General features: G+C 43.2%; 1 protein-coding gene across 6 annotated transcripts in view; it reads left to right on the plus strand.

The window, feature by feature from the left end:
- PROX1 (prospero homeobox 1) overlaps positions 1-4,186 on the plus strand; it is a 46,126-nt gene extending 41,940 nt beyond the window's left edge. For 5 of the 6 annotated variants that reach the window (XM_036015056.1, XM_036015058.1, XM_036015057.1 and 2 more), the window contains exon 5: positions 3,405-4,186. In XM_036015056.1, coding sequence (XP_035870949.1) covers positions 3,405-3,593 — 189 coding nt within the window. In that variant the 3' untranslated portion in view covers positions 3,594-4,186. The remainder of the gene's footprint in view (positions 1-3,404) is intronic. The other variant, XM_028530904.2, reaches the window with a different exon arrangement.
- The last annotated feature ends 6,547 nt before the right edge of the window (positions 4,187-10,733 follow it).

The raw sequence follows: 10,733 nt of genomic DNA on the forward strand, positions 1-10,733 counted from the left end.
GTTTACCTCTCTGGAGCCACCAAACAGAGATGAATTGCTCTAGTATTAACATAACTGTATTTTATTTAGCCCAAATTGTTGTATGAGTATTGCCTCAAAGTAAGTAAGCAGTCCATTTCACGTGTTTGCAAACAATGCATCCCTTCTCAAACATAAACCAAACGCTAACGTCTCTTCCTGGGATCCTTTGTAGCATTCCCATTTAGTTTGAAGTAACTCACGTTTCTGTGGTTTTTCTCAGTCACAGATCCACAGCCTGTTGAGTTTTGATGCTTCAACTAAGTGGGAATAATGAACATGCGTTTAAAAGTTTTCGTGGAAAGTGTCTTTCCAGCACGGTTTCATGGAAAGACACTCGCACAGCTTATTTTTGCACAAATCTGGTAATCTTGTGATTTCTTCCCCTCGTAGGAGTTCATAGTTTCTTCACCTATAAAACAATGATTCCTGAGACCTATTCCAACTCTTTAAATTCCATCTTATTTTAAAATTCCTTGTCTTAAGTATTAAGGGAGAACATAAGTGTGATGCTAAAGCAATATGGAGTAAAACAGAAGGCGAGATCTCATTATGAACTTATTTATCAAAGACTACTCAAAATACGCTGCAAGGCATTATGGGGATGTGCAGAGAAGAAACCATGGCTCTTTATCTAAAGACATCTTGTGATGAACTCATTACGACTAGATATAAATAGGTGAAAAGTTAAGTGCCCGGAAGACAGATACAAAAGGTGATAAAGGACAGGCCCAGAGCACTACCAAGAGACACGGATGTTTAACGCAGGATAGAACCCACAGAATACCATTAGCAAGCAGTAGTGAGGCGGAGGCTGCACGCTCCCCAGAAGCAGGGACTTTGATTTGCTCTCAGGCAAGTCCTGGAAGTGCTCTGCCCTCCCTCTGGTGCTGACTGGTGTGGCCGTGGCCGTGGCCGTGGATCTTCCTCCTCTGAAACAATGGTGGAAGGAAGGGGACGGGCTTAGCCAAAGAACATGCATGAGTGACTCTCAGACACAGACGACGGAGAAGGGGACTGCCTGTGGGCGAGAGGGGTGGGCTGTGTGGAGGGAGGCAAAAAGGAAAAAAATTGGGACAACTGTAGTAGATAAACAATAAAAAATAAAGTAGAAAAAAAGAACAGAGAAATTTTAAAAAATGCCCCTGTGACCTTGGCCCCTGGCTTCCCAGGCCTCCAGTGGGGTCCTGGGAGGGCGCGGGGCTTCGAGTGTCCTCTGACTTTGCCCGGAGCAGCTGCCGTGCCCGCTGCAGTCACGGCTCTCTCCATGCCGTGCCGTGCCGCACGCCCGAGTGTGCAAGGAACATAGATCTTCATCATGGCTCTGTTGCCGATGGCCAGCAAAGCCACACTTCTTGAAATGTTTATTTTAATAAATGCCTGTGATTATGCTTCTGTAGCATTTGGTTAACAGCTCCCAAACCAAGTAGTTAGAGTGGGTAGTTGCACCGCCTAACTCTTCTCCAGCCAGATTCCGTCTCTCAGTAATGCCCGCGCGATCAGACGGGAAGGATTATCTTGGGGGGAAGAAGGGAGAGTACTTAGCAAAACTGCTTAACGACTTTTTATTTAGTATAAGGTGAGTGGGAGTGCTAATCGCTCCTCCAGGACCCTCCCGTACCACAAGTACTCATGTATATGCGGGAGATTTGGGGGAAAATCACTTGAGTTCCTTAGAAAATCCAGATGACTTCTCAGCGGGGAATGGCCGCTGGGGTAGCCGGGTTTACGCATTGACGGTTTTTTAGGCAGTGTTGGGAGCTGTGTCCTGAGAAGCTGGCTGGTGTGTGTGTGTGTTTGGGAGGTGCCCCTCAAAATTCTCACTCTTTCTAGATTCTTTGTTTTTCTGGGGAGTTAGTAGGTTTTTTTTTTTCAAAGGACAAATGACTTACTATTGGAAGCACTGAACTTCTTTGCCTGACTTGAAATGTTTCATATAGTCTGTGTACAAATGGGGATCGTTCTAGTTTTCTTTAACAGTTACTATCCTTCTGGAGAGGTCTGTTGCACAAATTGAGAAAAGGTGGGGAGAAAAGGATCACATATGTTCCACAGGACAACACCTCCCTCCCAGTTTGATAAGTGGGATGTCTGAACCGAGATGACGCGCTTTCACCTTTTCTACACGTGGAGACAGACCTGTCCACACGGACATCTACAGGCAGGGCCTTCCTCGCGTGTCTGCAGGTACTGTGAACATCAGGCACCGCGAGTGCAGAAGCAGCCCGCCGCTAAAAGAGATCTATGGAGTGTTGATGTGTGTTTGGAAACGGGAGTTCGTGGAATGATTCTCTGAATCCATTACCTTGGTGTAGGGAGAGATAGGCCATGCTTTGGAATACTAAGTCAGTGCACCAGTAGCTGCCCCTTTCCCTAGACAAGAGGTCAGACTCTTAAGTAAACAGTTAGGCTCACGCACGACACAGAAACACGCACGCTACACACATACACTAATTGCTGTGGAAGAAAAGGATTAACAATTAGGGATTCTAAAAGGAATATTTGGAGAATGTTTACCTTGGATTCTAATGACTTTGAATAATCCCCTTGATCTCTATGAACCTCAGTTTTCTCACCTTAAGATGGGGATAATAACATCATATTATTATGATGTTGGGGCACTGAATGACATAATTCATCTTCAATCCATAACACGGTGTCCAACACAAAATAAGCACTCCCAAAATGTTAGTTTTTATTATTATTATCAGCTTCCCAAATGATTCTCTTATGGAGCAATTCTATCTCAAGGTCAAGTACTTTCTGATATAGAATTTAGGTTCGGTACAAACTTCATATGTTGGGACTCAGTGTCAAGGCTGTTTTCTTACTCCTCTTTGTATGTAGAGCGTTTTGTAGTACAGATTACTTTAGTCGGACAATTTAGCATCTGAGTCATCCTCTGACACAGGCAGGCGATGGAGATTTGGGTTTTCTTGGGTTCAGCGCACATCAAAGGCCAATTATTGACTATTCTACTTTTGAGAATACGTTTTGTTTTCACAATGGAAATCAAAGGGAGATACCACTCCCGTTCCGAAAGACTGGTTGGAGGCTTGCTTCTGGAACACTCCAGAAGAGAGGAATCCCAACAGAGCGTTCCCTTTCTCTACGCTAGTGTCCACGACGGAACCCTAGCCTTTCAGTGGGTCTGCATGCGTCCTTGGCACAGGTCCATCTCCAAAGCTCTACAGAGTTGTCAACCCCACATTACAATGCTACTATATATAACAGCTTTACATAAGAGAAGCGAGGCCGGCCATTTTTAGAAAATGCAGGTGCCACGCAGGCCCCTTTCTGAAAGAAGGAACGTAGCTCAGTTTCCTTTGAAGAACTGAAGGCTTGAAACTGAAAACTTTATTAATGCCATTGTCTCCTTGTATCAGCAGGTTCCAGAGAGATTCCTGGAAGTGGCACAGATCACGTTACGGGAGTTTTTCAATGCCATTATCGCAGGCAAAGATGTTGATCCTTCCTGGAAGAAGGCCATATACAAGGTCATCTGCAAGCTGGATAGTGAAGTCCCTGAGATTTTCAAATCCCCGAACTGCCTACAAGAGCTGCTTCATGAGTAGAAATTCCAACAACTCTTTTTCGAATGTATGAATAGTAGCAATCCCCTTTGGATGTCCAAGTTGTACGTGTCTAGATTTTGATTTCATATGTCTGTGTATGGGAGGCATGGAGACGTTCCGAAATGAGCTGGTAATTCCTCTTCATCATCTTTCTCTCACTTTCTTTGGTTTTCCATCGCGAGGGGATGGTTCTTTTCCTTCTGCCTTTAGTTACTTTTGCCCGAGGCCCTTAACACGTGGAGACTTAACATAGGGTTAGTTTTCAGGGAAGAGAGGAATGCTGACACGTGGGAAGTCCGTATTCATAAGGGAAGGCGTCTGTCCGGTAAAGACGCTTCTGCCGGACTGCCGGACCGATGCTTTGCCGCGCAGGCCGGTCGGCAGAGGGGGGCCCGCCACACGGCACAGCTCTGCGGGCGGGCGCCAGGTCCCTCGTTTTTTCCCGCCGTGAAGGTCAGAAAAGTCAATGAAACCACTTCAAAAACTTAAATATATTGTTTGGGTTGAACTCAGTAAATAGCTTTTTTATTACATGCTTAAAAATAATGCCAGTGGCAGATGAACAGCTCATATTTCAAAAGTGTCACAAAAGGCCAAATTTAAAAAAGAAAAGTCATCACTATAACTGTCAAGCCTTTCCTGAGAGAAATGGCAGCCCCCCTCCCCCGCCCCAAACTCGTACCAGTTTCCTACGGAGGCAGCACAGTCCGACACCAAAGTGGCTCCTTTAAGACGAGACTGGAAACCCCCGGTGGGCCTCTGGCCGCCCCTCTGAACCCCAGAGCGGGTCCGTCCTCACCCGGAGTCTGTGTCGTGCTTCCCAGAGAGACAGCCCTGCGCCTTGTCCTCGTTCCCTGTTTGTCTTGCTCCAGCTATTAAAAGGCACATAAGTTTCAAACTTACTCTTTGCTCAACTTTGTGTATATGCTTAAAAGAATTATTATTTCTCTTCAATATTTAACACTTCTCTTTTTTAAAAAAAAAAGCACTATTTCTGAATAACTTCCTATAGTAAGGAGTAAGGGATACCCCAGCTTGGCCATATAAGTCCCATCTACACCAGAAGTTTCCTGGCAGCCCTGAGCCGACCGGGCCTGCAACTCCTCAGAGGAGCCCGCGTGAGATGACCCGTTCCCGTGTTCAGCTCTGCACTGCCCTGAGGGACGTTCAGAGTGGTGACGGTCTCCTCAAGCATGTCTTCATTTTAGGTGTAGCACGTTAAAGCACTTGCTAGGTCTCTGTGGACTCAGAAGTGAGTGTTGACCAAAATGTGAGACACGTGGGTCGCAGAGCAGCCTCTGGGGGTCGACCCGAAAGACACCACTTCAGCACACGTAAGAAAGCCAGCTGCTATTTTATGCTGTCTCTGACGGTTCTCCTCTTCTTTTCCTCCTTTCTTCAGTTTTTCCAAGGTGTACGATGTTCCATACTTGCTCTCAAAGAGTCATGTGGCATTCACACGTGTTGTGTTAGATGGGTTTTGTGTGCAGATGCAGTAAGAATTCCTTGTTCGCTCACCAGGCTTTTTTCCGACCCTTCCCTCCCCTTAGGTCGCTTGATATACATACACCTCCTAAAAAATGACACAGTAACAAACCTGGTATTTAGATCACACAGAACATAAACATTTTCCCTTAATTGCTATGAACGTGTGTTTGAGTTGGGAGGATGCAGGTCGACCCACGTGACTAACTAGCTGACCCCATTGCTGTAAGGTCATGTCGTTTATAGATTCTGCTGATGGACAGGAATGGATGAAGGCAGTTACTGTCAGCACAAAGCCTTAAAACCTGCTGACTTTAAATGAACCTGCGTGGTCCTGTGCCGGCCTGAGCCACTGAGGGGACTGACTGGCTGCCGTGGCGGGGGCAGTGCAGGGGCACTGGCCGGAGCAGCCACCAACCAGCCAACACATGGCCCGGCTCGCGCTGCCCCCCATAACACACGCAGAGCCATTCAGTCCCAGTTGTTCTTGTCCCAGCTTGCTGTGGGGCGGGTGGGGGGGGGTAGGGTCGGGGGGGACATTCAGATAATCATTACCTTGGAATAAAATGCGAACCAAAAGAAAAAAAATCCCATCGCACAAAGTAGGGAAGCCACCTCAACCCTCGGTCCCACTCCTTTGCCTCGCTTCTTGAGCAGGAGTGCAGCCCTCACTGTCCCGTCAAACACCACTAGGTCTTGGCTGTTCGGCGGAACTCGCACCAACAGTGCGCTGCCATTTGCAAAGTCAAAGGCAAACCCGTAGCGTGTCCACCTGTGTAGTGAGATTGCTAGAATCTTCTGGAGCTGGGGCAAATTCGGTGTGGATTCCAGACTGACTTGGATTTTTAGTATCCTTCTCCCTGCCTTTCTAATTTAAATGGCCAAATTAAGCAACAGTGTATGCTCACGACCGCGTGCAGATGCACTTATCAACGATAATATCCTCCGAGCGTTCACTGAGGCATGGAAATTATTTCGGGGTAGAAATTGCAACAGGAGGACAAACTCACCTCATTGTTCTGAAAACAGAGCTAGATCACTCTGCTTTTAGGTGATGTTTTCCCACTTTTACGATCTGAAATCTTGTGCCTCCAAGGGCATTGGAAAATGACAAAAGCCTGTCTCTCAAAAGTCCTGGGTAACAGTTCGGTGGTTGTTTCTTTCAGATCGCTATCTTCCAACTCTTGTCGCAACTCTCTCCAAGTGCAAAGTGGCTGCTTGGGAGGAAGTTAACTTGCTCTGGTGGGAGGGCAGAGGATGAGGGGCAGTTGGCATAGGGGAAAAAAGTCTCAAGTCCAAGCTGAGATACCACATTATCACTTACTTTCTGCTAAATTGTTTTTGCATTTACACTTGAGGTTATAGTCTGTGCCTAGACCTAAAATGCACCAGCGGGGGGATTTTTTTTAAATCCTTCAAAATACCAGTTTTTTCCCACAAGTACAATTGTTCTTGTGCCTTCTGTGGCTCTCGATTCCATCTTTTTGACTTTATTTCCAATTACTACAGCTGCAATAAACACTAGATTTTTTTTTCTGGCTGTTTGACATAATGTTGATAGCTATGCATATTTTGTGTCTTTTTAAAACAAAGCGGGAGAATACGTTTTTGAAGAAGAGAATTTTTAGAACAGTTTGATACCGCAAATTATTTTTTCCTCAATTGTTTGAGCAGCATTCGAGTTTTGAAAATTCTTGTAGAAGCCAATTTTTTGTAACTGTGGTGCAACTCTTGTGTTTTCTTAGCCTAATGAAAAGTAGTATAGAAGCAATATTTCATACCATGTGCTATGTATGTGTGTGCAGATGTGTGAACACAAAAGCACATACACACATATACACACATGTAAAAATATACATATATATGCGTGTGAAGTGGAAAGCTTACCTTTTCCTATCTAGAACTAAGGACCTATTTTAGACATTTGTTATGTTTTGTGAAAAGAATGTTCTATTTGCAACAACGAAACACTTAATTCTTACTGTATCTCTGGCTGTTTAATGAGGACGTTTCACATTAAATGGTAAAACAATGTGGAAGATGGTAGGAGGTAGTAATTATTTAAGGAAACGTTCACCCACATTTTCCTGAAGTTTGCTTTGTGCCTCCGAGTATTATTTAATTAAAGTGTTTTATGTTTGCAGAATCTTTGTTGCTGTGCTAGGGATGTGGGTGAATATCATTTTTAAGAATTTTAAAAACACAAAAAAAGCAAAACAAAAACACTAAAGCAAGAGGGGAACTTTTATAAAGCAATGTAAATATTTAACCTCATGGCTGCTGTTACGTAAGACATGAGATTTTAATAAATAACTACATTCTCACAACATCTGTTGAATTTATTACGAACATTACAGGGACTGTGCAGACAGTTGAAAGCATTCTTGAAAATCCTGCTCTCTACTTTTAAAAGATAACAGTCTCTTTCATCAGATGTCAAGGGCAAGGGCAGTGCAGTTTCTGTAAATTTAGGAAATTTATTTTCTATGTACATGAAGACATATAGTAAGTAACCCCCCCCCCCCACACACACACACATACACACGTACAGGTTTATAGTCACTCATAAAGCTGAAGATTTGGGGGCTTTAAAAATAGAACGCCCCCCTCCCCCGCAAAGCAATCAAATAAATTCATCAAAGAAAAAGCGGTTTACAGACTTCCCCGAAAGGAGTGGTGTACATGCGAGGACAGAGCCGACCTCTTTGCCGTGTATATTATAGAGTATTCATTGGTGTGAATAGTACACATGTTTCCTTCTGGTACAAACTCTGTGTTTGCAAATGACAAGAGACATTGTTTTCAAAAAGCTCCCCTTAAAAGAATGTGACTGGTTGATAGGAGTAAGCAGTTACTGTATTGCACTTAAATGTTATGTTGAAGGAAATGCAGCTTTGTTTTCTGTAGATCTGTTGGTTGTAAACCATCTCTAAAAGTAAAGCGAAAATGCTTGTATTCAGAGCTGGGATCAAAACTGGTATTTAACCTTTGCATCTTCTTATAATTATCCTTCTAGGAGTATAACGGACTCTTGCCGCACCTGGGCTCTTTGAGGCTTTTCAGCTGAGCCCTCTTGCAAATCTGACCCCCCCACCCCCAAAATGCACAAACATGAGCAGAAAAGGCAAACAGACTGGCCTTCTTTGGTGAAAATGTGTTCATTCTGTATTTTTAAAATACTGTAATCCACCACACCGCAGCGGGGGGAGTGGGAGAGTATTTTAAAACTGTATATTAACACGTCTAAATGAGAATTCGAGAAACAGATGCGTTTGGCCTTGGTCTCAGCGCTACCTAGAAGAATCAAAGTCGTGGTTTTCCCAATACTGTCCCAGCCATTTCTCATGTGTATATAGTATAAACCGTGACAAAACACTGCCTTTATATTATTTAGCAATATGTTGTAAATAGCATTATTAAGCTCTTTTTTTGTAATAAAGATCCTTTGATTTGAATATAGTACAATAACTGAACTGATAAAGTCAATTATTTTTTTTTTTAGCTAGAGGCAATTTCAATTGTGGATTTTTGTTGTTGTCTATTGTTCTGAAGACTTTGCATAATTTATTGGTTTAATTTATCCTAATTTATTTGATGAAGGTGTACAATTTTGTATTACCAAGGATGTACTGTAATATTAATTGATATGATTTTAAAAAATGAGACTCCCTGTCCATATTAAAAAGAAAATAAAAAGGTGCAGTAGACAATTGATTTTAAAGTAAAAGTAAAAATTTAGTTTGGCAGCTACTAAATTTTAAAACAGGAAATAAAAGGTTGTCGGGGGGAGGGGGGAAAGGGGGTTTTACTTTGTGTGTTTTAAGCTTTTGTATACTCTCCAAACTTTTACCTTTTTCTTTGTACCACTTAAAGGATACAGTAGTCCAATTGCCTTGTGTGCCTTCCATCTTCTCTTAAACTGAATGTATGTGCAGTATATATGCAAGCTTGTGCAAAATAAAATATACATTACAAGCTCAGCGCCGTTTGATTTTTTTTCAAAGCCTGACATTTAATTTTTGAACCTGGGTTGAATTGTAGGGCAATAGGCTAGTTGCAACCGTAAGATCAAGTACGGACTTTCCCTTTTATTACAGTTCTTAATTATACTAACCTAACATGGATGCGCGCACCTCCTAGGAATGATCTTTTCTTCATTTTGGGCACTTACAGTGGTTGGTTATATGTCCCTCTGAAACCTCTTCCCACAGACTTAACTTTAGCACGCAAAATTTAAAAACAATAAACGCTTTGGCTCAAAGCAATGTTGTGCACTAAAGGCAGTTCAATCGCTAATGTCCAGTGACTTGAAAAACAAGGAAGGATGTTCCTAAAAGTCACAGGATGGCAAATGTGTCGCTGGAAACATGGGGAGGGAGAGCTTGTATTGTTTCTCTGCTCTGGTTGAACTCAGAGCTAAGCACTAGGGTAAAATTTCAAAACCTTTCTACAGTGTTCCTTTAGACATGATTGGCAACTTGTCTCATACCAAGAACATCGGTTGTATGGCTACTAAAAATGTCCTGTGTCTCATCCCTGGCTGGCATAGCTCAGTGGATTGAGCGTGGGCTGCAAACCAAAGTGTCGCAGGTTCGATTCCCAGTCAGGGTACATGCCTGGGTTGCAGGACATGACCCCCAGCAACCGCACATTGATGTTTTTTTCTCTCTCTCTTTCTCCCTCCCTTCTCTCTCTAAAAAAATAAATAAATAAAATCTTTTAAAAAAGAAAAAAGAAATAAAAAATGTCCTGTGTCTCTTTCGCTGTGGTTTAAAATCAAATCAGAAACATGCAAAATTAGCAGGCATCATTGTGTCCTTGTGGTTGACTCTGTTAATGCACCATCCATAGCTGTGCTTCCCTGTCTCCCGCATCACTGTGGACCGGGCCTTAAGCTCTCAGACTCCTCCTATTGCTTTCATCTAAAGGGCAGAAGCTTTACATTTTGACCCTGGTAGCATGAGGTTGTTTGGAGTCCATGCAAAAGCAAAACTGTTCAATGATAACAGCACTTTTTCACTTTCGGCTCTTCTCCTACCTAAAGGCTCAAGTTTAAATCCCAGTCTTCCTAATTAAATTATTCAAGAGAGTATGCCTGTGTCCCTCTATGCCAAAACATTTATTCCCTGATTGGAGAAAAAGAATAAATCCCCTCCCCAACCTGCTCTTGAAAGGCAGAAGGCATTCGCAGCAGTGTACTGACCCATCTTGTACTTGTTTAATACTGACCTGCTTTCAAACAGACTGGGCAATCCAGGCAGCGACCAAGTCACTGAGGAGTTACAGCAGGTGGTACTGTTTCTGCTAAGGGGCTTATTAAAAATGTAGCTTCGGGTCACTGCTTGTGGGACGAAATTTCATGACGGCACTGGTGTGTGCACCACCGTTCTCGACGCTGACCCGAACCTGGATCACACAGCTCGTTCCACATGCCTGTCTCCACGTCTGTAGGGTGTTTGTTACTCCTGAAAGTGTCGCCTTCACAGGCTAATAATGAAGAGAAGGCCGGTGTTACTCACTCTTCACTTTTCATCATAAATGCTTTACAAGTTTTTCTTGAAGACTGACAATTAAAAATCATTGCATTTTCACAATTGATTTACTAATACATGCTGAGGTGATGGATTGAGGCACCTGAATAAAAATCAGAGGAGA

Source organism: Phyllostomus discolor, chromosome 14 (assembly GCF_004126475.2).
Source record: "Phyllostomus discolor isolate MPI-MPIP mPhyDis1 chromosome 14, mPhyDis1.pri.v3, whole genome shotgun sequence".
Lineage (NCBI taxonomy): Eukaryota > Metazoa > Chordata > Mammalia > Chiroptera > Phyllostomidae > Phyllostomus > Phyllostomus discolor.